Here is a 27,941-nt window from a genome sequence, read left to right as displayed (position 1 = left end):
GCTGCAATCTTCAGTGTTTTCTTTGTTAGAAAAAGGGGGCTGTTTGTGCTACAGGCGTGCTAAAGTAAGAGGTGGGCTCTGAGCTGAATCTGTCCTCTCTGAGCCTGATGACGTGGCTGCAGGCTGCCTGCATTTGGCTTTCAGCAGACGGAGGCAGGCAGGCTGGAAGTTTTTTTTGAGGAAGTCTTTTTTTTTCCTTCTTAAAGCCACACATTACAGCTTTTCTTTTGACCCAGCCTGGGCGGGATCCAGCGATTTGAGATGCACCACGGTGTGTGTGATTACTCCTAAGCTTGAGGACAGATTGTGGTTGGGTCCATATTGATAAATGAAGTGTTTTCCCCCCGTTCTGGTCTAAGTTGTAGCAGCAGGGGTGGAACAAAAGTCTGTTTGCTTGCAGTTATCATTTTTAGAAACTCTGCCAGAACCAGTGATGAAAGGGGGGCGGGGGGTCTGACCAGAAGCCTGGAGGCAGCTTGAGCATTTCCTACCTTTTCCTTCTACTTAGAGCAATTACAGGCCTGCACCCGCAGCTATAATAACGGCATAATGGCATGGCAGCAGAGCAGCAATAAAAGCCACCCCTGGTAGATTAATAGTCCTCCCGTATGCAAAGCTGTAATTAACAGTGAGACCAAAGAAGAACAACAAAAAGAATAAAAAGTGAAAGATGAATTGAGTTTGGCTGGTTTTCAAGTGCTTTAATAAAATAAAAAAATGCCTTTAAGTGAGATCACTGCTGATGATTATTTTGAGAATTTTGGCTGCCATCATCTGATCTGAAATGGTTTTTTTTCCTAAGAAAAATGTTGAAATTTGTTACGTCAGAAAAGTTATAAAACTCATTTCAAAATAAAAGTCTTTCCCACATTTTCTTTTGATCTAAGCATAAGAGGTGGAATAAAACGCTGCTTTACAGAAGTATTTGTATGCATCTGGTCACTTAGTATGTCGTGTTTAACTATTTTTTGATAAGATGATGTAAGTTTAAAAAAAAGAAAAGTTTTGGAGATGGTTACCTGCAGAGGGAAGTGCATATTTTCTGTTGGGGGTAATGGCTGCATGTGATGCTGCGTGTGTGCACGCCTCTCCTGGAGAGAGCAGGATGGTTTTTGCCCACATAATCACAGCTCTGCCTTCACACTGGTGGCATACCGCCCCAGCACCTCTTCCTCCTCCTCCTCCTCCTCCCTCCCTCATTCCTTCAGAGGATCCTTCCTGGTTTTTCACTAAGGAGCTGGAGAATCATGGAGTCACATCCATGTCTGATGAGCTCACAACCCTGAGCTCATTTATTTAAAAGTCCTCCGATTCAAATTTCTTTACATTAACTTTTAGCTTTTTGTGCATCTTTTTTATTTTTTTCTTAATTATTTTCTTGATGCTTCTGCAGTGAAGGGTCAATCACATATTGTCATCCACATTTCAACGCAGGCAGCCTTCTGTTTACCTCTAACAGGGGATGGGAGGAACTTGAAGGTCTTTTTTTGAGTATATTTTTCCCTTTGGACGTGGATATGGGCCCGTTTTTTGCTGCGCTTTACGCGGAGCCGTCAGGAGGTAGAGGCGCTGGAGTGGAGCTGCTTCACGTGAGGTTCGCCGCTCAGGTCTTTGTCTGGAGGATCTGCGACATGGGCTGAGCTCATCCGATGACCGTTTTCCTCCAGAGCATCTCAATTATGAAAGACGGATAAAAATCAACTTTTTTTTTCGTCCAGACTGTCGTTTCATAATTTACAGCTTTAATCAGACCAGACTGGGTCTAACAGGAGAGTTTCCATCAGAAGGTTTTGGGGTGGACTGTGGACTTCATGATGCAGTATCCTGCAACGTTTCTTGGTTAAGCATTTTATTTGAGTTGATAATGCGGGAGTGTGGATAAAAATGTTAGAAGCAATTAAAAATTAATAACTTGGAACTGGACGCTCCACCTGTTGTGGCTTTAAATCTCTTTACGCGCGCCCTTTTCTTGCCTTGACGCAGCTTCAGCTCCACTTTTTCGGTTGGTTCCTCCTCATCCTCATCCTCACCAGACAGACAATGTGGCTCCCATGCCTGGCGCTGCTCCTGCTGCTGCTCCGGTTCTCCGGGGTTCTGCTGGTGGACGGGTTCAACACGTGTCAGTCCATCAACCTGGACGCGCAAAAGTCGCGGCGCATCGAAGCGGTCCGTGGGCAGATCCTCAGCAAACTTCGCATCCGCAGCCCACCCGACGACGACGACGAGCCCCAGCCGGGTGCCGTGCCCCCCGAGGTCATGCTGCTCTACAACAGCACGCGGGAGCTGCTGAAAGAGCGCGCGCGGCAAGCGGAGTCCGCGTGCGAGCGCGAGAGCAGCGAGGAGGACTATTACGCCAAAGAGGTGCAGAGGATTGACATGCTGCCCCTCCGTACAGACTCCAGTGAGTACAGACAGGTGCCTCTGTGTCTCAGAAACTGGACAAAAAGATGCTAAAAGGGTTTCCATCAAAGTTAGAGATCATCCACACACCCGGATCTGTGCGTAAAAGTGTGGAAACATCTGCATTCATGTCATTTAGAAACATGTATAGAAACATAAACTGATCATTTCCAATAGATTATGTGCACACCTCTTTTGTTCAGTCTATTAAAATGTTCCAGTTATTATTCAACTTTGTAAATATTAAATCAATTAAAACTAATAAAATGCCAAAAACCTAAAATTAAAACATAGTTGAATTTTCACGCTTTTATTTAGAAGTATTGTACGTGTAGCTCAATCAGCATATAGCTCTACACTAATAACAGTTAATATTTTATTATTAATAGACTCAGATGTTTCCAAATTAATCTTAGAGGTGTCAGAAAAGAAGGGAAAGTTTCATAGTACATTTCATCCTTCACAGCATTCACCAAAGATACAAATCTTCTCTGATTGAAAGAGGGTCACTTCTGAGTTACTTTATCACCTTTAGATAATTAAGATTTGTCACACTCCATAATTACATAATTGTGCAAACCTTATTTTCCTGCAGTAAAACAAATCCATCAGCTGTTCATTAAACAGTAGACCCGCCGCTTTGAGTTACTGTGTCATACTCTATAATTTGGTGTGAAGACACTCCTCAGCAGTAATTACGTCTGAGACAATGCATCAGTCCAGCAGTCTGAAGGTGCACAAGACGTCACTGCGGTGTTACTCATCCTTTTACGCCTTGCTTTCTTTCTTATCATCCAGATACTGTGCAACCAGAAGCGCCCAACCACTTTTACAGAGTTGTCTCCTTCGACGTCAGCGGGGTCGACCTTACAAACAGCACCCTGGTAAAGGCTGAGTTCAGGATCTTTAGAGCTCCCAACCCGCAGTCCCGGGCCTCAGAGCAGAGAGTGGAGATCTATCAGGTAACTGCTGACAGTTCACAGATGTTTCCGTTTACATTGGAAGGCAGCAGATCTTTCAAAGTGAATGTTTTTTATTTGAGACTGAGATTATTTTTTTTAATAAGATTTGCAAGAAGGTGCTTGTGCATCGATTTGTGAAAAAAAAACTGTTTTCTTATTTTCTTTTTCTGTTTACTGTGTATTTTTTGCATTAGTTACTGCGACCTGAGGAAGACAGCACCTCCACTCAGCGCTACATCGACTCCCGCACAGTTCAGCCGAGGGCCAAGGGGAGCTGGATGTCCATGGACGTCACAGAAACTGTTAAAGATTGGGTGTCAGATCCAGGTCAGCCTAATCAGCAGCTATAGCTCTGAGCCACACAGCAGTGTTTGTATATTTCATCCTCTTTTTCTGCTGACTCCCACCTCAGAGAATAACCTCGGACTCAAGCTGGGCGTCCACTGTCCCTGCTGCACCTTCGTCCCATCCACCAACAATATAGTTCCCAACAAGAGTGAGGAGCTAGAGGCTTTGTTCGCTGGTCAGTTCCCACTGCAGTTACAATGTTTTAATTTATTTAGAGGGATGCTCAGTAGCCGCTTTGTGTTCGATGATTAGCTGTTTAGCACGCAAGATTAGTTTAGTTATAGCTATATGTGAAAATTAGCCTTTAAAGTCACCACAGGATGCACATAAACCTGAGAACCAGAGTGCCAGACATTTACTGAGCTGCAGAAGGAAAGTTAAACTTGGCTTCTGTTTTATAGTTGTGGTAATGTGGAGGTGAGAACTGCAGGTCACAACTTAAAGAAGGGAGTCTTCTGTGAGGCGCCTCCAAAGCGATACATGATTCAAACCATCGTACATGAATAAAAGAGAAACTGTTTTTCCACACACTGAGATACTGTTGAATACCAGACTGTCTGTGTTGCCTCATGTAGGCCCTCAAATTATGGCGCTCTCAGGATTTACACACAGCTCAGCCAAGTCTGGATTTTTTTCTTTTTCTTCACCCTTGGTTTAAAAAGTAAAGCAATTTGTGATACTGATGTAAGACAAGTGCAGGCTTGTGCTCAGCTCCTGCGCTCCTGTGGTTCAGAGGAAGAAAAAAATATTTAACAAACTGTCAGTAATGGTCTCAAGATCATCTGGATCTTATTGTGCTTTTTCTCCACTTTAGGTTTATCAAAATCTGAGACGTTCAAAGTAAATTTATCTGACAGGCTCTTCAGACAGACTGGAGAGAGTGAGGGTAGCTGTAACAGAGTGATACTGGAAATCCAGCATTTTCCTAAAACCTCATGTAGCCACAGAGAGAAAGAGTTTCTGCTCTTTAACTCCTAAAGAGAATAGAGAACGAGTGTCGTCTGCTGCACTGACTGCCACACTGCTCTCTGCAGGTGTCGATGATGAGCGCCTTCGTCAGATGAGAAGACCTGGTCAGGTCAAAGGCCAGGCGGATTATAGTACCAAGACGCCACATCTCATCCTCACCCTGCTTCCCAGTGACAGAGTGGACAACCCGGCTAGGAAGAGCCGCAAGAAGAGGGCAGCCGCCCCAGACTCCACGACCTGCTCCCGGTAAGCCGCCAAGCAGCCACTCACGTGCGGTTTTGTCTGACTTGCTGACAGCACTGACACTCCCCCAGGATTTGTCCTTTTGTAAGTTTACAGTCTTGTCAAAATGTTTGTTGCTTGATTTCACTTTTTTTCCCCCCTCGTGACCCACTTTGCAGACTATTGTTTGGGCAAACTAACAATCCTGATCCGGTGTTTAGATTGCAGGGTAACAGGCGTGCAGTGTTTTTATTTAGACTACCTCGCACTGCAGGGGAAAACTCTGGCAGCCTTGCACAGTCATTATGTTGTGATCCCTGGTTCCTCAGAGGCGACCTGTTGTAATTTTCCCATGACCCAACTCGGGCTGTAGCTCTGCAGAGCAGAACAGCAGCTGAATTGCATTTTGCGTGTCTCTGTGTGTTTGTGCGACTTAGTGGTTCGGATCAGGGCTGCTGCCTGCGCTCGCTTTATATCGACTTCAGGCGTGACCTCAACTGGAAGTGGATCCATGAGCCAAAAGGTTACAAAGCCAACTTCTGTGCCGGCAGCTGTCCATACCTCTGGAGCACCAACAACCACTACAACATGGTGAGTTTCCAGCTCATCTGCTGCTAAAATCTATAGTCCACCAGATTAGAAGTGTGGAATATACAGAGACAGAATAGTGGGTGACAGGTGGGAGTGATATAAAATGATTTAAGATTAAAACTGTGATTCCGGCTACTTCTTTATTCAACTCTGGATGGACCAGAAGCAGACTAAAATGGGCGGACCAAAGTCTCCCTCCTCCCCTCCATTCTGATGCATCCACTTGCAGACAAACATGATATTTCAATGTCTTTGTTTTTCGCGCCTGAGCTGGAATCTGGATCAAAACTGTTGGGCTGGATGGTTCCAAAATTCTTGCCATTTTTGTTGCACCATTATTGTTTGGTTTTGAGGGGCTGTAAGTTAGCAGGAGAGAGTGTATACAAAGGGAGGATGGGATATCGGCAGAGGATTACTTCCACACCAACGGTCTCGCCCACAACTCAGATACAAATTTCTGAAAAACTACTGCCGCTCAACAAAAAATGTGTCTTAAGAAAACGACACAAACTTTTGATTGAAACCTTAAGTGCCATGTGGTGAGTATTTCAGATTTTGGTCTCACTGTTCTTCTAATGGATGAGGTTTTATTCATTTAGCCTCAGCTGTGGACCACGACCCAGAAGTACAGTATGTGTGAAACTCTGTACCAAGAAAAAACCTGTACATAGTTACATAAAACATCAGGATCTACACTAAAACGTTCTTTTACTCACAGAAGACTTTTGTCACTCTTTAGATATATTTACCAGAAGAGTTTTAACCATTTGTGAATCAGGGAGAGTCTGTGCAGCATGTGAGCTTCCTGTTGTCATGGCAATAAATCACATTATCGTCCACATAGAGTTGGAGGGAAACACTGAGACATACTGATGGAAATCTGTCGATATAAACAGCAAAGAACCTAAATTGGGCCCTGCAGTGGACCTATCCAGGCTCTCCTCCACCTTTATTTACACTTAGGTAGCTGGGATAGGCTCCAGCAACCTTTGTGACCCTGCACAGGACCAAGGAATAATGATAGATGGATGCCAAATGGACCCTCGTGGAACTTAACATCAGGACAGTCTAAAAATATGCACATTAAGAATGTTGGGTTGATTGCTGCTGGAAAACAACAACTAAGTGGTGTGTTTATTTCCATAAAAGAAGAAAAAAGAATATTGAGTAGTTCTTAGGTTAACCGAGATTAGGAACATGACTGGCTATAAAAACTAAATTCCTCACTTGTGTGATGGCTTATGGACTTAAAGTGTGGCAATAAAAGTACTAAATATTCTTTGCTGTTGTTTTTTTTAGGGAAACGTTTTTCAGGGTTTTTAAAGCAAGACAATACCCAACCAGATTACACTTCTGCAATAACAAGTCTGTGCAGTTAAGGTGCTAAAATGCATTTCTGGCATTTTTCAATCCAAATTTGTCCTCTGTTCTGAGTAAACGCCCACTCCTTCCTTCTGTCTGGAGTAGAAAATGCATGGATGAAAGGATAGAATGTGTGCAGCCAAACTACTGAAATTACTCAAAAACCTTTTCTTTTTTAAATTACAGTCCTTTTCTTTAGCAGTTTTCTTTTATGAAGTTGCAATGCCATTGAGTTAAATAGACTTTTCTCCTAACATGTTTTCTTTGTGATGTTATTTATTAATAATGCATAACCTAAAAAGCAAATAGCTGAATGCTATTTCTACACTTCACAGCTTCTCAGTTATTTTGGAAATGGGCTTCCAGGCCACATTTTTCTGTTAAACCAAGGAGAGAGAAATCAGATTCGTTTTTTTTTAAATTGCACTTTCCCTCAGTCTAAAGATTCATGACCCTTTGAGCTGAATAATTTCTGTGGAAACAGTGACAGGCTTCTTGGAGTGGAGGTGCAGCCAAACTATATAAACAGAAGCATCTGTGATTGTCAGAAAAATCCCAAAAGCTTCTCAGTCTCTCTGGTGAAACGCCTCCGTTTGAGCCAAACTGCAGTCAAATCTCAGCTTGACTGTAATGCACAGACAGTTTGAAGTGCGGGCGATGTTTCTACCCTAAATGAGCTTGAAGTGCATTGTTTGTGGTGACTAAATACCACAGTTAGCTAAGAATGGTTAACCCCAGTGTCATAAGTGGGCTGCCACCTCACAGAAGCCTTTTTACAGAACATATAGGTTTTAGCAACACAGTGTGTTTATCTCAACTGAAGGCCTGGTATGGAGATTTTACAGCCGTTACAAAACCTCTTTCACCTTTCAAGACTTTTATTCAAACATCAGGAGTTTTTACAAGTGAGACATTGTAGTTTGCAAAAATAAATTAAGTTCCTTTTTAATCCTGATGTAATTAAACAAATTCTGAGGATATTGATTTTTTTTAAGGTGAAAATGTGCTTTTTCCTCAAAATCCCAATAAAGTTTTGTTTGATCAGAAGTCGGGGAAAAAGGTAAATGTTATCTGTTTGAACTTTGCAGGATTTGCTCAAAGAAATAAAGTCACATTTCAGTAATAGCTCAAATTATTCTGTCCATGGCAAGGTAAAGGAGACTATGGTCTATTTGTGTATGACCAACTTGAAACTCATTCTGAAGCTTGACCTTTATGCAAATTCAATACATGAGAGAATTTGAGGATTGAGTGATAAAGCTGGTAGATTTGACTGGACCGTTTCCACCTGCTTTTGATATTTTACATCCTTTTTTCTTTTTCCACAAGCTGTTTGTCATTGGTATAGTACTATTTCACACAATTTTGAGTGTTTTGTTTATTTTAGTAGAAACAAAAGACTTCTTATACCTGACATTTATTATTAAGTCAGTCTTTTAAATACACTTTAGAGCATTTTTGATGTATTTCAGTGCTCACTTTGACTGGAAACCAAGATTGTCTGAGTAAATTATTTTCCATAATTAGGAATGCTCACTATTTTATCTTGCTTAAATGAGCCAGACTCTTAAGCGAAATCTGAGAATGCCTGTGAACTAACATTCTCCAGGCTGTTTGGCGGAGCTTGAACGTTTCTCCTGTTAAAAATGTGAGAAACCTCCAAAGGGAAAGATGAGCCAAGCTTGTAGAATCCTTCTCAATATGATTTGACTTATTCATTTCTGCCAAAGGTGCTTAAATCAACACGAATGCTAAAATAATTCATCTTTTTTTCCCCTCCTTAATTCAGAGAGCATCTCAGAAGCCGTTTTTGCTTCGTCACTGTGGAGAATTCTGAGCAAACTGATGAGAAAAACAAAGATTTCTAAAAAGTCCCCAAACTTTCCATCACCCGATCTCAGCCAGCTTTTTGGCTTTAGTTTCAGTTTTAGTGTACAGATGTGAGAACTGAATCCATCTTCTTATATAACCATAAATAAGCCTGTTTCCCCACAATGTCACACTGTGATTTAGTTGCCTGGCAATGTTAGAAAAACACATCACAACTCTCTTGTGGAATAACCAAAAATGCACAGGCTTGGCCAAAAAACGTTTTTATGCTTGCTCTCATCATTCACAGTAAGAAACTGGTTAAAAATCATATTTTCAGGGAATTAAAAATATCTCCATCTCTGTTTCCTGGTCAGATCCTGCCCCTGTACAACAAGCTGAACCCTGAGGCCTCCGCCTCGCCCTGCTGTGTTCCCCAGGAGCTGGAGCCCCTCACCATCATGTACTTCATAGGGCGCACACCACGTGTTGAGCAGCTCTCCAATATGGTTGTGAAATCCTGTAAGTGCCGCTAAGGGGCCCAAAGAGGAGAGGAATGGTACGGAACCAGAACTGAAAACGACTCCTCTTGGACAGATCCGTTGATGAATAAGCTTGGCTCTTTGATAAACTCTGGCAGACTTTTGAAAAATTATTTTTTTACTTTATCTGAATCCCAAACAAGGACTTGGCCTTTTTTTTCTTTACAGTCATGAAAGCTTTTCCCATCATTTTTTTCCCTCCCTGGAATTTTCCATCTGATATAGGACACTGTATGAAAACATAAATCTATTAAACCTGTGCTCGAGTATTAAAATCTAAAAGTGTGTTGTGCATTTGGGCTTGGTTTGGTCTGCCTGCTGGAAGCTTCTGACTTCGTCTCGATCCCAGCAGCCCTGCAGCGGACGGAGCCAGACGTCGACTTGTTTGCTTTTGGTCTTCAAGGTGTTGATTGCATAAAAGCAGTGTGAGAAGACTCACAGACTCAAAGATTCAAAGGCAAAGGAGGCCGGGAACAGACAGAAAAGAGAAAGAAGCTGTGTCCAGGAAGAGGCCCTGCCAGCTCTTTGCGGTTTTGGGCTGAAATCTGCCCGGCGTAAACAGGATGCGAAAGGTTTCCAGACACCGACCCAACCACTCACGGAACGCCAGATTTAAACGCTCCCCTTCTTCTCCTCTGTCTCTCCCTCTGTTACTCGAAGTTCTGGGATTTGTGGTAGGAGGAGAGAGGGAAAAAGAGAGGCTTTGAAAATGAGACGTGGGATGATAGGGCTGAATTTGGAATGGCAGCACGTTTGGAAGGTGGTGTTTTGCAACCTTGGCAAATTTGTATCTATTTGGGTCTGGCTCAAACATTTCATAATCACACCTTCATTCTCTCTTTCTGCTTTCATTTTCTTATTGTAAAAAAGCTGTTGACTCATTGCTCATCCTGTGCTGTAATTATATCTTGTCATACCTATGTTTAGATCAGCCTCCCTGATTATGTCAGTCACTCTACACCCAACTCTCCACATTGACCACTTTTGATAGAATGTCTTTACTTTGGAAATAAAAAACATCCCCGGGGTTCATTTTAAATATAGGCTCTCTGGTATGCCAGTGGTTTGTGTGTGAGAGGGAGACAGAGAGTGACTGGATGTGTGTTTTGTGCATAAGTATGTGTATGTGTAGAGGGGGGGGGGCTCCCAAGGTCATGCATGACATAGAAAAATCCTTTTAGCTTTCTGGTGATTTTGCCTGAAGCACATCTGCAGAGGATGTTATCTCTGTGATTTTCTTTTTTTTTTTTTTTGCAGAAGTTTGTGCCTCTGCACACGTGCACAGAGGATGTACTCCAGCCCTGACGATGCTGTCACCACAGATTTACAGCAGATGCAAATCACTGATTTGCAGGCACTTACTGAAATTGTACCGTGACAGCAGGAGATACGATGATTTTGAACTGACCAGCTGTAAAATTAGACACTGTTGGGGTTGACACTTTATGCAACAGCTGCTTTGAATAAGGCTGTGAGATTTATCAATCAGTCTATTCATCTTTGTTTCAGAAACACATGTTGTGCGTACATTTTTTCTATCAGTCAAGTAGCTTTTATTAAATTGTACTTTTTACACACACTTTTTAACGTAAGGTGCCCCATCATGCCCCAACAATGATCTGAAGGCCCACACAGATCATTTATAAAGTATAGTGTTTAAAGCAAGATGGAAAAAAATAATTTGATTAAAAGTAAAAGACTGGATATTTCAAATATGCTGTGCAATCTTACTAATCTTGATGAATTGCCTAGAAAGTTGCAAATTGTGGTGGTGGTGCAAGACAAAAAATAGCATTTAGAATAGCAGTGATTATATGATTAATAAAAAAACGATAACGGTAAGTGGTATGCTACACTGACAGATCTGCATCGTTAAGGAAGCCTTCAGATTATGGAAAGTAGAAGGGAGAGGTCGCTGAGAGAAGAGTGTGGGAATTGGAGAGCTCCCATAGCTTTCATTTGTTGAAGTCTGGTCAGCATTGTGTTTACAATGGCAAAGACATTAGTCCAAACAGACAAATCTGGCTTAAAGAATGAGTAATGGACACATCAACTGGAGAGAATGGAAGCAAAATCCCACTGCTGATTGCAATATCCACCAATTAAGTTCTCTAACAAAAATATGATCACTTCCAACACACAGGTACTTTTCAGAGGGCATCTAGTAATCAATGATCCACAAATGAAACTAATTCTGAGTAATTTCTGCCATGAGGTAAATTGAAATCTGTGGTTTTATTGAACTTTTGTATTTTTCTTGAGTTTAGGAGGTTTGGGGTTTGGACCACAGAGATGACGATGGGCTGAGCTTAAAACTGAGAGGCAAACTGAGACAAATAATTCATAACATTTTCATTGTAAAAATGTGAGACAAACAGACTAAATTAAAACACAAAAAAAGTTGGAGGAGAGATAGAAAAACAAGCTTTGGTCAGAAATCATCCAGAGTGGTTAAGACTGTTTCCGATAATGATAAGTTCTGGTTTTCCAACCAGGCAGGTGCTGCCCCACACCACCATTAAAGGTCATTCCATCGTTGCTATAGCCAGGGTTACAACTTGGAGTTTCTGTCCTGATATTCACTGTCAGTTTGTCTTGATTAGTTGAGGAATTGAGGTTTAGCTCAGAATGATTAAGTTTAAAAAGTCAGGTACGTAAAAAAACTGAGCCCAAAAAAGTGGTGGATGTATAAAAAAGAATGACCTCTAGTAAGGAGCCTTGATGCACCCCTTCAAAGAAATAAGACTTTTGCTCCTCTCATGATAGACTAAGGTAATTCATTTGAAAGGAAGACTAAAACAAAGGCAGATCATCTGCTAAAAGTGCTTTTATCAAAAATACAAATTGACTGATGCCATGGTTTACTGCTAGACTGCAGTGCAAACAATTTGCAAAGATTTAAAAAAAAAAAAAAACTTTTTTAAAATTTCATTTTCCACGCTGTTCTCAAACTCAGCACAGTGGAGAGATCCTAAGAGCAAGGATCTAAAAAAGGAAATTATTATTAAATGACTAAAAATCATTTTGCTCTTTACTCTTGAGAACAGAAAAACTAGATTCAGAACTCAGAAATACTCTGATTGCACTGTAAGTTTTGGTTTAATTTTAAGGATGTTACTTTAAAGTTCAATACATGTTGACAAGCTGCACAGGCATTTTTTTATATTATTTTGGAGATAAATATTACGATTTACATTCAAAGAATAAGTACAAGTTTTATATTTTATTAGGATTTATTAAGATGGACAAAGATTGTATTCTCATCTTGTTCACATTGTGTTCTAAAATGAGTAATTTCCTATTAATACACAAGTTTTTTATCACTGTAATCACAATGAACTACAATTGGGTACATTAAAAAAGACACAAACCATTGGGTTATTATGGTTTATTGGGTTGAATAGCAAACAGTTTGAAGTAATTCTATCTACCAGTCAGCTTTTTAGTTTATTTTCCATTTTTAATCAGTGTGTGGAACTCTCTCGTTCTCTTTCTCGTTCTTGACAGAGGACTTCATTTTACTACTTTCTGTTTTTTTTCTTCTCAAGATTTTCCTATTTTTAGGATCACTTTTTGCTCTGTAGAAATCTGAAGAGATTCAGGAGAATCCTAACTGCAGTCATATAGTACATAAAGTGGCTCTCCTTGAAGACAAACTGACTCAGATCGGGGAGGATGTGAAAACATCTTAATTACAAAACTAAAATGAATATTTCCTGATGTGGCCTGGCAAGAAGTGAACCTTATCCAATACATGGCTTGGAAGGAAGATGCTAATCCACAAACTTCCCCAATCTACTCTGCATTCAGACCAAAATTGATGTAGTTGGAGACATTACAGTGCAAAAGACGACATGAAGATGAAAGTCATAAGGATGAGTGACTGTCTGAGTTTTTGACAGCTGTGAGTTGTGGAAGTGCAACCCTTCAATGACAGGATGGAAGACCGGATATCATAGTGGATGCATTGATGTTCTGAAGCCAAATCTAACTTCTCTTTACCGAGGAGACTGGTCATATCCAAGCTGCCTCTTGGGTCAAAATAGCTTAGAGAAATAGAAACTGTCTTGCACTCACGCAGTAAACTTGTTTTCCTAAGGTTTTGTGAGGCTGCGTTCTCACTTTGTGTGAGCGTGGGGGTGTCAGTGCTTCAGCTGTGGTGAGACTCCTTCCCCCGTGAGTAAACTAGCCCCAGCATCTGTTAGTCTTTTCCACTTAACTACCCCTTTCTATGTCAAACCTGTACTTATCCCACGTTAGAGCTCCCTGCTGCTCTGTCTCACACTGTGTCCCTCTGTCCTTGGAGGGCTGTGGATGTTGACCCCCACTTTTTCTCACACACACATGCGTCTATTTTTCCTGTGCCTTTGACTTATGGCGTGTGTGCCCAGACCCATGAAGCATGGAGAACACACCTACACGGACACAGATGCGGCTTGTTTGGACTTCATACAGAAAAATATGTTGTGATCATTGGCTTTATCCCATGACGTCTTAACGCTCTCTCCACTCTCTGAAAACAAACCAAAAGGGAAAAAAGAGCTTTTAAGTCAGAGCTATTGGGATTTACATCTGGATCAAACTTCAGGTTCAACTTATCCCTGTCAGTTTTACTGAAAGACATAAAAATCTCCCAGGGGAAGAGGATACCATAAACACAGAATTCCAAAAGCTGCTCAGTTCCAGCAGAAAAGAAAAGTGGGAAAATCAGAACCAGATTTGTGGGGCTCAGAATTATTAGATCCATGCTTTTCAGCAGTCATTCTTGTTGAACTGAAGGGTGGGTGGGGTCTAAACCGCGGGGAGGAGAAACACAGAAGCCTGGTTGTTCCTTCTTTACCCAGACGAGGGCATCATGTGCATGGTTTCTCTTTTCTAAATGTTCAAAAATGACTTTCTTGTGCATTTATTCTTCATGGAAAAACACCTTCTGAGAATTGTAAAATAATATTCTTGTCTTGAAGCAACTTTAAATGGCTGCCTGTTTAATTTTGGGTCATTTCTATTGAATTCCTGAAGAACAACAATCTTTAGGAGAGAAACACCACATGACTAACAGATGAGGAAGCTTCTTTCTGCCTCAACTATCCAGATTTACTGATGTCTTACAGTATGAACGCACAATAACCCACAATATATCACTGGAGGTTATCAAACTGTAAATATCAAATTTTTAAAACTTTACTTTTGAAGACTCAGGGAGAGGAAATTGCTGGATATAAAAAAGTGTAACAGAGAAGATTAAAAAATTTGAAAATTTAAAGGATCATCTGTAACTTCATTCTGTACAACTAAAATGATTATTAACAACATTTAATTCATTAAAAAGATGATTTTTTAATTAAATGGCTTCTCCTTACAGGATGAAGTTTAATAATTAATTTCACAATTTTGCTTGCTTTTGTTTTAATATAAATGCCTAAAAAAGATTATACAGATATAAAGGATTTTCTATCTTCACTGGTGTCCATGGCAGACATAAAATCCTGTCCACCTTTGTTCACTTTTGTCATGGGAGGAATCAAGAGCACAAAGGTTAATATCGTCAGAACATTGTCAAAAATGTGAGTATAACAAATGTAAAAATATTTAAACTGAATGTATGCAATTATTAGAGCATTTAGTGAATGTGTGCTTATTTTAAACTTCTGACTCAGATTATGACTTTACATTTTCATTGTTTTGGATCCGCATATGTATTTTTTTCTTGTAGTTACTTGTTATTTTGTTGTTTGTCTAGGATTTTGATACTTCAGCATCAGAAGCATCTTTTCTGAATGTGCAAATATGGTTCTGCAGGATAATGGTCCAACAACAGAACATTTTTGAGTTAAATTTAAATAACTAAATAACCTCTTTCTTTGCAAAAACTTTGAAATAATTTTAAAGCTCTGCAAAAATTAGAAGTTTTAAGTCTTAAGTGTCATTGTTGAATTGAGCATTCTGCTGTCACAGACACTGGTTCTTGAAAACAGCTGGCAGAGACACTTACAGGCATATTGTGTTTCTGTAATTCTGCAAATGAAGCCAGAAGAAAATAGTTGGACCTGTAAGGGATGACTTGGAAGTAAAAGTTAAAATAACTCCAAAAATATTGTTTCCAGACCATCCATCCATTCATTTCCCAAAGCCACTTTATCCTAACCTGGCTGGTATTGAGCGAGGGCGGGGTACACCCCCTGCATGCTTTCTTTAAAGTGACTTTCATCTGATTTAGGGGCAGCAATAATCCTTAGTCCAGAAAATGTTGTGAATCTGGCTTCCCATGTGCCAACACACAAACTTTCAAAACTCAGGGATCAGTTTTACATTTTTTAATAATCAGTTCTGGAAAAACTAGAGATAAATTGAGAGCAAGTCAGTGCACAGTTAAAACACTGCATGACCTCAGTGTTTACTCAAATGTGCAATCATTACATGTAAGGAAAAAAATCATATGTGGGCACTGGATTGTTTTGAAAATGTTCTCTATTGTGGTTCTGGCTCTCCACCCACTGCAGGATATCCGCTGGGTTTTGTTTTTGCTTTTCTTTTCTTTTTTTTTTAACTGGGTGGCCTCTTTCAAAACGTGCGCAGTCTCTGATTAAGTCAGCGTATAACTAACATCCTTGGACAATTGTGCAAAATACAGCAGGTCTCTGTCATCCCTTTTAATTATGTGGCTCTCTTGCTTTACACATTTTATTAGAGTCCCCAAGCGTCTCTCAAAGATGTCTGTGTAAAACAAGAGCGAAACCTGGATAAAAGTGAAGTCCCACTTTAAAGAACGGAATAAAACTGGAAATCTAAACCAGCAGATATAGTTTTGGTCTTGGTGAGTAAATCCTGTTAATCCATCTGAGCTTCTGCCCTCCTAAAAGTCTAGATTCTAGGCTGTTTCTGTGAAGCACATGGTTCATACATTCATGATGGTGATAATTGCACAAGGTGTTCCCGCTCTGCTGCTGGTGCTCAGTCTGCTGAAAGACCACAACAGTGGCAGAAAACCAGGCCTCGAGGGCCGACCTCCTGCTGTTTTTAACAGAAACCTGCCCTATCGGCTGCTGATTACCTGGATCAGGTGTGTTTGGCCAATAAAGAGCTTCAATGACAGATTGGTTGAAAAACATGTAGGACACTGGCCCTCGAGGCCTGGATTTGTAAATCCCTGGTTTAGACACAACTGGTCCTTGGCTCTGACTGTCAGAGGGCAGGAGCTGAATCTGTGTGGATCCCTGAGGAAGGAAGGTCGGAGACAGAGAAGACTGGGGGTGGTGTCGGTGGATTGGATGGTGGCAGCAGGTCGCTGTTGGGCTTGCTTATTTGGGGGGAGGTCGACCTGTGAGGGAACTGTCGTCTCATGCTCCGCCTCTTGGGTTTTCGTGGCCGCCTTCTCTTCTCCTCACGCTCCGTTACCTTGTCGCTCAGAGCATCCGAAGACTCGTCTATGTAGGCGAGGTTCTCGCCAAAGAAATCGAGAGGCTGGCAGACTGGCGTGGAGTCGCTTGGAGAGGGAGGGAGACCCGGAGGCAGCTCAGATGGAAAAGGAAGGGAAAGATGGGAGAAACAAGGGGTGCTGATGTTACTCTGCACACCATTTGCTACAGGTTCAAAGCTCTCCGGTGGGATTGCTTCATTCTTTTCCTGTGAAGTTTTAACTGGAACTTCCTCCTTCTCCCTGTTCCTGGTGGTCGAATGACCGGGCTGGAAGTTACAGTATATGGACAACGACAGCGACACGGAAGAGCCATCGGACCTGGAATCATATGAAGAACCAGATCCAGAGAGGAATGGGTCAGGCATGGCTGCACCTATGGAGTCCAGCTCTGAGGTGGAGCGGGCCACCGGGACAGATAAAGAGCGGCCAAGCCTTGGAGGAAACGACCTGCCCGGTCCCTGCACATTTACTGCAGGATCCTCCCTACCTCCCGCTGCTGACCGGACTATCACATGAGTGTCAGCACTCAGCCGTGGTCTGAACTTTGCCACCACAGCTTTCTCTAGTGATGAACGGCCCTCCAGACGACTCAAGGAACTTGAGAGACCGGCCCAGTGATTTGGCAGGTGTCCGTTCTCAGACCCTCCTCGAGTCCAGTGTCCCAGAGTGCCCTGGGCTCCTCGGCGTATCCGTCGACGCTCACTGCGCTTCCAACGTCTGCGCTGCAGGAGGAAAGGATCGTTGAATTCCAGAGGATTTGGGATTCGAAAATCCATGGACATGTTCTGGGTCCAGTCGGTGGCGTGAGCCCTCAACTCCTCCATCTGAGGAGGAAAGAGACGAGGTGAGAATGCATCTCCAGTCTGGGCTCATGCTTCTGATGATTCACTGCTCACCTCTGCACGAGTCTTCTTGGACAGAACCCGCAGCCAGTTGCCTATCATGGTGAGGATGGAGGCAAAGTAGGCCAGACCAAACACTATCCACAACAACACCAGGGGTTTGAAAATTTTTCCTCCCTCGTTTGCTCCACCTGAAGACGGAGAGACCGGATGTAGAACACAAATAATTGTAGCAGAGGAAAGAAATCAACACTGGTTCTCATTTAAAACATCTTTTCACCAACTGGAACAAACCATCTCTTGCTGCATGAAAGCTTAAGCATAAAGTCCAGTTATCCTTTAGTTGTGTGATCTGATAAATGTTATTTTATCTACAAAAAGTACCGTTCATAATTAATGCAAGACTGACTGGTTCGGATAAATGACGATGGATGGAGGTTACTTGACCCTCTGTCGTTGCCATAGTGACCAGATATGAGATCACTAAATCTGGGTGTGTGAAGTTTGTTCTCTTAGGTTCACACACCCTGTGGGGGAGCCACAGCTGCTGAGACACGCCCCTCTGTGCTTTTATGCAGCTGAGACACAACAATCACCTGTCAATCAAAAGGCCACAGCCTCTGTTTGTATGAACTTTCAAAGACAAATATAAAATTAAGCACAAATAGATATTTTTAGAGCTTTGCTTGTTTCCATCTTGGCAGGATATGATGTCACACAACCCTGCCTTTTTATTCTATTTTTTTATTGCAAAAAAGAAACAAACTTTTTATTACACTACACCCAGTTTGGTCGTTGTGGAGATGGCTGCAGGCTAATTACAATACCGCATCCCTTTACTTGTATTTTTGGATCAAAATAGAATAACAGGACAAATCTAGTGGCTTATATCCGGTTCTTTACTGGAAGTTTCTGCTGATGCACAAATTGAATATAAAAATACTCTTGTTTGAAAAAAAAATTATCAAATTTTTCTGTCTTAAGAGAAAAAGAATCTTATCAAGAAAGTTGTCAACAGCCAAATAAACTCAGCTCGAGGAAGCCTGTTACTTGACAAACATTTCTGAGACTACCATCTCATTAACGTGATACAAAGACTTTCCTTAAAAATCCATTTTATTTAAATTGTTTCATGTTTTCTGCCCTGTTGTTTATCATCATTCCACTAGGGGCAGTAGAAGGGCTTTTCTGCTCATTTCAAAATGGCTGCTTCCAAATCAACTCTTAAATAGTTTGGCTCATTTCCTAAGCTTTATGGTGCGGTTCACTCATTTATTATTATTATTATTTTCAAATACCTATGTTATTTTTTAAAGAATGCAACATTTGTTCATAATGTGTTCTTTATAATAAAGTTACACCATGTTAAAAAAGTGTGGATCAAATCTGAAACAGTAGGTCAATAATGGGTTTTTATCCTGAACACTCAAGTCAAAATTTTTGCATCTTAACATTGTTATGAGCATAAACTTATAAGAATGTTTGCCAGGACAATTTTTCTAAGCCCAAACAAATTCTTTTTTTTTTTTTTTTTTGCCTATTTAACTCTAGAGCACTATTGATAGGGGATTTTCACCTGAGCTAAAGTATTTAGATGAAAAAAAAACTACTCTAATTTATCATGTGTTGTCATATTTTGTTCTATTTATTTACTATTTTTTTTAATTGTGTGTATTATATCATGTAAAAATTACCCAGCAAAAGTGATGGTGCAACTTTTTATAGCGTAAGTGTTCTAGGGTAAAAGACAATCTACCAATGAAGTAACAAATTTTGACTTATTTCTAAGGGTTATTTCAGTCTGTAAAACGGAACCATTCGTTTTTAAAAAGTCGCCATGCGGTTACTTTCAGCTCCACACTTCGCTTCAGGCTTTTTCGCTGTTGAAACAAATCTGTTGATTAGAACAGCACTAAATGGAAGTTATGTGAAATGTGAAAATTTAGATTAATTTAAACAAAATGTGAACATCCTCCTTCCCTCCAGTGTGGTTCCACTGGTGTGTGAAATTCCTGGTGATGGTCAGAGGGGCCGTAGGCACGTACTCGCCGCCACGCCTCTGTCAGACTGCTCCAGGGCAGCTGTGGCTACAGTAGTAGCTTACCATCACCAAACATGAATGATGAGTGAATCAATAACAGACATACATTGTAAACGCTTTGAGCGTCTGGAAAAGCAAAATCATTATTGTTATTACAGACAGGGTAGCAGACAAAGCTACTCTTAATTCTAGTATTTGTTGTATTTTGTAGTTGTACTGTGTTTGTGTGAGTACCAGGTACATAGTCTCCAAAGCCAACAGTGGTGAGAGTGATGACCACAAAATACAAGGACTCCAGGAATGACCATCTCTCCACTCTCTGAAACACTACTGTAGGCACGGCGAGGAAGATCAAACAGCCAATCAGGATGGAGAGAACTGCTGAGATCACACGCACAGTAGTGGGCCTGACTTCTCTTTTCTACAAAGAGGAAACAGCAGATGTCACAGGGAGAACAAACATTTTTGTTAGTTTGAATTTCATAGTAGTACATGCAGATTAAACATACTGAGGGTAAAAATTCAACAGTTTGTTAAAATCATAGAATTCGGTAGTCTATTGATTTTATCTCCAGATGATATTCCTGCAACCTTTTCATTCTAAGTTTTTATATCGTATTCAAAACATTTTATAAGTCACAGGAACTATTATTATAAACTTTTTTAGGCATAACTCCCAACAAGACTAGTCAGATTTGGTTAATTTTTTTTCTCTGCACAGCACAGACCATTCTCACCAAAAAGAGGGTCTCAATTTTGGCCACAGCCTTCCGCAGCACCGTGCCCATGTGGTCACCCACTCCAGCAAGCAGTATGCCAAACATGGGGATACCCACCAAGGCATAGCAGACACAGAAGAGCTGTCCAAACCAGGTGCGCGGTGATAGGTTTCCGAAGCCTGCCAACAGAATAAATGCAAACAAATGAAAGCACCAAGCAGAGCCACTAACCTCTAAGCAGGTCATTTTGCCGATGCTGCTTCTCAAGTACAATTTTAGGCGTCATCCATTAAGGAATCCCACTGTTGACCCGGAGCACTTACCAATGGTGGTAATGATGGTGCCACAGAAGAAGAAAGCAGAGGCCATGTCCCAGCGTGTGCTTAGGTTGGAAGGAAGGTTGCCAACATCCAGACCCGCCTCCATGGCTGACACCACATCCTGCAGGTGTGACAAGTAATTCCACGTTCACACAAACTCAAAGTACCTTTGCTAGTCCTTTTACTCATTCTGTGAGTTTGTAATTATAGTAGATTCATAAACATGTTTCACAAATAAAATCTGAAAAAAGTGGTCATTATTTATTATTATTTATTTGGATTTTTATTGTATTTTTCAGATGTGTGCTTTGCTTAAAAATAACTGACTTCCCACAATGCAACTTTCTGATTGGAGAGGGAAAACAAAAGCTGGTGCAAAATGCTGCAAGTAAAATATTTTCCACACAAATGTATGGCATTATGGGCTGCACGGTGGCGCAAGAGGTTAGCGCTCTCGCCTCACAGCGAGAAGGCCCCGGTTCAAATCCCGGCTGGGACCTTTCTGTGTGGAGTTTGCATGTTCTCCCCGTGCATGCGTGGGTTTTCACCGGGGACTCCGGCTTCCTCCCACCGTCCAAAAACATGCTTCATAGGTTGATTGGTGACTCTAAATTGCCCCTAGGTGTGATTGTGAGAGTGGATGTGTGAGTGATTGGGGCCCTGCGACAGACTGGCGACCTGTCCAGGGTGTACCCCGCCTTCGCCCTTCAGTAGCCGGGATAGGCTCCGGCACCCCCGCGACCCCGAAAGGGAAGAAGCGGTCAAGAAGATGGATGGATGGATGTATGGCATTGTTAGCTTGTTGACACATCATCAGATTGTTTAATAAAATCCAGGCTTATTTTGATGTTGACAGTTTTTGCTGATCTGCTTTCTTGGTTAGGACTTCACAATTTTTTTCAGGAACTTTTAACAAGAAGTCTGTTCATCTTTTTAGGGAAAAGGCTTAAAAACTGTCTTGCAAGAAAAAGGTAGCTCAGTGGTCAAATTTCTGTTAAACTTTGTTAGTAAATTTAGATAATTTAGTCAAATCTGAATTACTCTACAGCTTTGAAAAATGTAAAACAATCCCCCAAAGATCAGATTTCCAAGATAACTATTCTTGTTTCAGTCAACCTTTTTTGATCTGTCATCATTTTTTGCTGTGGTGACCCCTACAAGAAGCAGCTCAAAGACAAAGACGATGACTATTTTGGCAGCAGAAACAGAAAAGAAATTGTTCTAATTTTCTATAAACTTCACAGCTGTTGACATGAATAATTTAATACATGATAAAAAAAATAAGCAAAAAGAAAAGAATGGATTAGATAAGTATAAAAGTTATTTGCATCTTTAAAAAGCTGTTAATGTAAAAGATTAAAACTCTGCTATATCCTCTACTGTGAAAATAAGGTGTTCTTGTTCGATTAAAACTATCCTAAAACAAGATAACACATTGAATTTAAATTCAGATATTTAAAGTGACTAGGAGCAGTAGCTCAAGCTTCAGACAGACGTGCATTGTTTGCTTGTTCTTACTGGTTTTAGTCAGCAGAGAACTCACTAATAAATGACCCCAAAGACTTTTCTGTTCAGATACTTGAGAAGTCTCTGAGGCTACAGGTTCTGGATACAGTCGACATAATGCAGCTACTGTAAACGGGCCTGTAGTCCCTGCTTTGATCTCACTCTTCATTCCTCAAATGTGCGTGTCTTGTGAATGCATGTGAGTTGTGGAGCTGAGGCGCATTGGATTTCTTCTAAATGCACTGCAGACTCAACACTGTTCAGCGATCAGCATGCCAACTCATCATTGAGATAGCTCCCTCTCCAACATCTGATCCTTTCGCTTACTGGCTGAATATTTCCAAAAAGACTAGGAAAGCCTCAGATGACAGCATGCCAAACACAGAAGAGTGTTTCATTTGATATGAAACGAAAGGAGAACAATTAGGAGAAAACTTAATCTCACTCCAATCATCTTTTCATCAATTGTAAAGGTGTTCCAAGTGGACTTTTCATTTTGATTTTGCAGTTTTAGCCAAAATTAAAGAAAACAGTGTTGTTTTTGGGACGTTTTTACAGAGTGGCAGTAGTTTATCAAAAATTGACTCTGAATCTTGAGTGGGACCACTGGTGTAGAGTAAACCTGCCCCTACTTCCCGACATCCATCTGTTTAAACTCTCTACTCCTAGCTTACAGCCCCTCACAGCGCCAACCTAACATTAGCAGTGCCACATAAATAGAGAGCAATATTGGAGGCATCCTGCTGTACAGTTTTGAGCCAGATGGTAGTTCAGAAGTTATCATTGTACTGTATCTATTTGTCTGGAAGTAGATGCATCAGAATGGAGTGTAGTGGAGAGCTTGTGGCCTGCCGATTATAGCTTCTATACCACAACTACAAGCTTCTTCCAACTATAATGTTTTGCCCTTTTCTGATTCACAACAATTTGGATAAAGAAAAACTCAGAAATGCAGTTTTAACCTTAATTTTCTTTAACCCTCATACTCTCTTATGGGGGTCCATATGACCCCACCCTTACATTGATGTCTGATCCCTCCCATGACAAAGGTGGACAGGATTTCATGTCTGCCAAGGACATCAGTGAAGATTTAAAAATCCTTTAAAAACAAATATAAATGTGCCTAGGGTAGGAAAAGGGTTAAATAAGTCCTCCCTCATGAGAAAAATGCCACAAGAATATGTTAAAGACACCAAAAGCACGATTTTCATCAGAGTGCGTCTTTAACTTCTTCTTAAATCCAGAGAAGTGGGAAGCTGAATCAGCACCAAATTGCCACAGTCTTTGAGTTTTTGCCTCTTTATATTGTGTACTTTTATTATTTTAGACTTTACAGGTACTCTGTATCTGAAATATCAATTATATTCAGCTTGACTTACTGTGTCAAAGGTAAATATTAGGGGTGTAGGGGGAAAATGATGGGGTAATATGTTGCGATACTTAATTGGTCGATACTTGTGTTGATTTAAAACGCTGACAAGAGGATTTGTTCAAATAGCTGGTTATGGGTGTCATTCAGCGTCTTACTTTTGTTATTCACCTAGTCAAAGCGTCCTTGGGCAAGACCCTGAACCCCAAATTGGTCGTTTTTATTATTGAGGTAGAGTTTAAATTCTAAATCATACTCTTAAAAAATATGCAAACTTCTGTTAAGTATTACATGGTGAGGCACATATCATGTTACATATTGTATCACCAGACTCTTGCCAGTACACACCCTTACATACCATACCATGAATCTGTGCTGCTGACTGTCTTGTCAGGAAACTCTTTTAAATATTTTAAATCTCAGTGTTTCCTCTTTCTGCTTCAGTTAAGATTGTTTCACTGACCCACTCTTTCCATCAAAATGTTTTACTGTGTGGCTAAAATGAGGGAATATAATGTCTCCTTTGTGCCGTTGTCAGCATGACTCAGCATTTGAGGTGAACCGAACCATAGATCCTAGAGAACGTGTAGATAATAAGGTCCACTAAAGAACAATCCATTAGAGAGTGAGTACGTCAGCACTTGCTTGTCGTAAACATTTTAAAGTATCTGCAGATTTCTTCATGTTGATGGATTACTAGAATAATTTGCATAAAGTCAGAAGAAAATTCCTTAGATATATTCATTCATGGTTGCAGCCTGTTTGGTGTAGAAAATCATCTACAGTGTAAACTTGTGCAGACAGCTGGCTTATGTAATGCAGTTATAAGGAATGTCCCTCTAAAAATCCCTTAGTCTGCAGGACTGTGAGAATCGAGACGTTTGTGGAGTGTGTACCTTCAGAAGCCTGTGGAAGTCAAACTCGGAGACGCAGGTGTTATTGATCAGAAAGTCTTTCTTGGTTTTGAGCAGTTCCTCAAATGCCACGCTCTCCTTGGGAGTCTCCAGGGTGACAAAGACAAGAGCTCCCATCCCCAAATACAACATGACCCCCGTCAGCAGGGTGGTGAGGGTGGTGCATCGCATTTTCTCTTAGTTGACACCCCTGCCCCTCCAGGGTTCGGGGTGCGAGCTCACTCAGAGGCCAGGATCTAGTCGGGGTCTCGGTCAGGATGCAAGAGGAAACAGCTGGACGTAAACAGGAAGTTCCTTTGGAGAGGTACAACATGTGTGAGAGCAGAAATGTACAAACAAGCAGCAGGACAAGTGTTTTTGGAAGACTTTCAAAACTAGTTTTCACAGCAAAGCAAAGACAAAGGTCAACATGTCAAACAAGATCAGGTCATAATGTATAAGCATAAAGAGATTTAAAAAGTATCTTAGATGTCCTCCTAAAGGATTTGGTTATGAGTAATAGTTTTATTATGTTTGTTGTTTTAGCATGAAAATAGACAGATTTCCATTCTTATTTTTGCATTAAATCAGACTGACACCCCAAAAATTACCTTAAAGTTAACCCCTTGATGACTGGATTTATTTCCACCTAAAAAAAATAAATCATATTTTTGCTTTCACGAAGAAGCTTGAGATCATTTAGGAGCCAAAGTGGTTTGATGCATAGTTGCATCAATAGGCGGCTAAATTTTCTTTTATGTAATGTTATTTTTTTCATCTAATATCTTTATATACTATCCATATTTTGAAAAAGGACATCTGAATTTCTTGGTTTGAGGTAACACAACCAGCTCCTAAAATACAAAGAAAATGAAAATTAATTTCATAAAGGTGTTTTTTCCTTCAGCATTTTCAGTGATCGAAAACAGATTTCTTAGCTTCATGAAATAAAGATATACTATATTTATGTGAAAATTGCAAGGACATTTGATTAAAAAAACAAACAAATAAAATAATTTTCACATATTGAGGTAAAAACCAGCTCAGGTTTCTTTTTCACCAATGATTTTTATTGAAAATAAAACTTTTTTTTTCCTCTGTCATACTTAAGGAACATCCTTATTTTGGCCCCTATTTTAACTTTATACAGCACTTCAGGTATGTATGGGCACTTTAAGTGCTTTATAAATAAAGCTTATTATTATTATTATTATTAAAACAAGATTTGGTACATTAAAAATGTATACTTACAAAGATTTTGAAAATGAAATGAATGAAAGAGCATCTACAGCAAGACAATTTCTTTTAAAAATAGTTTAAAATAACATCCCAACAATCCAAAGTCTTACACATAAATCATAGTTTTTAATATATTTATAAATTTGTTTTCATGTTCCAACATGCTCTTAACTTACTGAGTCTGGAGCTCATCCCATGTTAGAATGGAATGCATCAAGCAGCAGCTTGTTTCTCTTCACTTTTTCTCTCAGTCTGTTCCCTCGTCTGTCTCCTCAGAGGTCAAAGGTGGAAAATAGTGGCTCCATTTGTCTCCTGTTTAAGCCACTCAAACCCTTTTGCACACAAAGGTCCAGAAGATCAAAGATCCACCCAGACAGTCAGGTTAGCAGCAGCTGAAATAAAACATTTTTCAGTTTATAACTCTGTTGTGACGTTTGCTAAGTGTCTGGACAGCAGGGAATAAAAACCATGGAAAAGTGACACTAAACAGGCCGCCCTGACTGTGGCGTCACAGATGATTAGACTCTGCCAAAAACTTCACAGATGGCGTATTCTTATAAGGGGCTTCTCATATTTTCTCTGGAGCTTGTTTATCTTTCGGAATGACTCAAACAAAACTGGGAGCAGGAGTTTCTTCTCCTGGGTCAACCAGTCCGGGTCACTTACACCCCAAACACCATAACAGAGGCTGCTCTCTGCACTGACGGACTGCCAGATACAAAGTAGTTTGCATGGCGTTCTTCTGGCTTCAACATAATGTAATTAGTAAGACAAATTTTAGTTTTAATAGTTTAAAGAGATTAAATTAAAGAGGAATCTGCATCTTTTAGATTCAAAACCAAAGAAGGGAATCTTCATTTCTGCACATCACTTTGGTCTGTCTGTCAGAAATCTAGATCCAAAATAGCTCGTTACATTCTGTACCGACTTCACGCTTATTTCCAAACACTTCAGCTTGTGATTTATGACCCACCTGCCCTGCAGTTTAACATCAGATTAAATCTGAAGCAGTCAGCTGCATCCTTTCTCTCGCTCAACCATTTAATATCTTACAAAAATATGCCAGTGGTGGTTTAGACAATGATGACTGTTTACCTGTTTTCTACTCTCTTTTCTTTTTCCTTAACTAAAGTCTGTTAAACAGCCGCATATGGAAGCTTGATTTGCCATGTTCGAGTATAAAGTATAGTTTTTTTTTCCTTAAACAGCACAAGTGACTTTATTTTGGAATATTTGTGCCTGAAAATGTTGTGGGAGCATCTTTTTTGTCATTCTTGTGACTTTTTTCTTGTTCCCTTTCATGGTTTTGCAAAAAATCCTTCTTTTAAACAGACTGAAAACCTCGTTGAGACTAATGTTTACACTGCCATTTACATGTAAACGCAGCAGTGAGGTCTTGGACCTTCATGAAATGCAGCTGAAGGTCCAAACATGAAGTTTCAACGACTATGCTGCTTATAATTTTGACAATAAAAGAGGTCTGTTCCTGAGCGTGACTGTCAGAGCTGCAGAAACGGAGATGTTGTCGACAACATCAGACATGAATAGGAGCGTCTGTGGGAGAGCACAAAGTATCCTGTAGTTTACAGATGAGAGGGGGGGACTTCTTTAGATGCAATTATGCCCCAGAGTAAATATCAGCCAGCAAACAGTGACGTCAGAGGCAGATCATAGGTTGTGATTCTGTACGCCTGGTTTCATGTTCTGCTAGAGAAAATTAAGAAAAGAAAAATAACAATAGGGCTGTTGGAAACCTCAAAAGTAGCACAGAAGATTCTTTCATAGGAAAGAACCTGAAAGTGATCTCCAACAGATATGTTAATTTTAAAACTAATGCAGAATTTTTACATTTTTTGACTCCAAATTCACAATAGTGCAAGAAAACAGAACTTTTTTTTCTAAGCAAACTGAGCTTCCTTTCAAAATTTTTGTTTAGCACAACATGGAGCACTTTTGTCTGCTTTTCAGCCAAACTCTTCCTCAGAAATATCAAGCGTGTCTTACCTTGAGTTTGGGTAATTGTTTCTATCCAAGTTGGCCTCCTGCAGCAGCATGAGCTGTTCTCTAGCTATCCTGCAAGGGGCTGTGTGTGTGTGTTGTGTACGAGTGAGTGTTTTCTCCTTGGAAGGTGTTTCCCCATTCTCGTGACCCTGCATCACTACGGCAGAAGAGAGCAGATCATATGAGGAGGAGGAGGAGAAGGAGGAGAGGAAGAAAGAGATGAGGTGGAGACATCCAAGCACATGTGAAATTCATTATAGTACGGCGAGTACGGCGGCGTACCGTCACTGCAGAGGATGTGCAGAGGGTACGAGGTTTCCTGAGCTGGATGAGTGTGTTTGTGTGTCCACCGCATTTCCAGCTTATTATTCTCAGGAAGGTAGAAGAGC

General features: G+C 40.6%; 2 protein-coding genes across 3 annotated transcripts; one reads left to right on the top strand and one right to left on the bottom strand.

Moving 5' to 3' along the window:
- The first annotated feature begins 1,010 nt into the window (after positions 1 to 1,010).
- tgfb5 (transforming growth factor, beta 5) lies at positions 1,011 to 9,487 on the top strand. Its single transcript, XM_024282854.2, has 7 exons — positions 1,011 to 2,401; positions 3,199 to 3,362; positions 3,557 to 3,689; positions 3,775 to 3,885; positions 4,745 to 4,925; positions 5,339 to 5,492; positions 9,041 to 9,487. The coding sequence occupies exons 1-7, from the start codon at positions 2,041 to 2,043 to the stop codon at positions 9,197 to 9,199; spliced, it is 1,263 nt and encodes a 420-aa protein (XP_024138622.1). The 5' UTR covers positions 1,011 to 2,040; the 3' UTR covers positions 9,200 to 9,487.
- A 6,017-nt stretch (positions 9,488 to 15,504) lies between these two features.
- On the bottom strand, positions 15,505 to 27,714 carry kcnk4a (potassium channel, subfamily K, member 4a). 2 transcript variants are annotated; one of them, XM_024282876.2, is made up of 8 exons: positions 27,556 to 27,714; positions 25,728 to 25,943; positions 24,316 to 24,627; positions 20,548 to 20,665; positions 20,243 to 20,403; positions 19,740 to 19,926; positions 17,519 to 17,655; positions 15,505 to 17,446 (listed from the first exon to the last, which is right to left on the bottom strand). In XM_024282876.2, exons 3-8 carry the CDS (start codon positions 24,502 to 24,504, stop codon positions 16,388 to 16,390), a joined length of 1,851 nt encoding a protein of 616 aa, XP_024138644.1. In that variant the 5' UTR covers positions 24,505 to 24,627; positions 25,728 to 25,943; positions 27,556 to 27,714; the 3' UTR covers positions 15,505 to 16,387. The 2 variants fall into 2 exon arrangements, with proteins under 2 accessions (XP_024138644.1, XP_024138645.1); XM_024282877.2 differs by having other exon boundaries at positions 20,342 to 20,403.
- Positions 27,715 to 27,941: the final 227 nt, after the last annotated feature.

This window comes from Oryzias melastigma, linkage group LG10 (genome assembly GCF_002922805.2).
Source record: "Oryzias melastigma strain HK-1 linkage group LG10, ASM292280v2, whole genome shotgun sequence".
In the NCBI taxonomy this organism is placed as follows: domain Eukaryota; kingdom Metazoa; phylum Chordata; class Actinopteri; order Beloniformes; family Adrianichthyidae; genus Oryzias; species Oryzias melastigma.
This window is presented reverse-complemented; position numbering and strand designations above follow the sequence as displayed.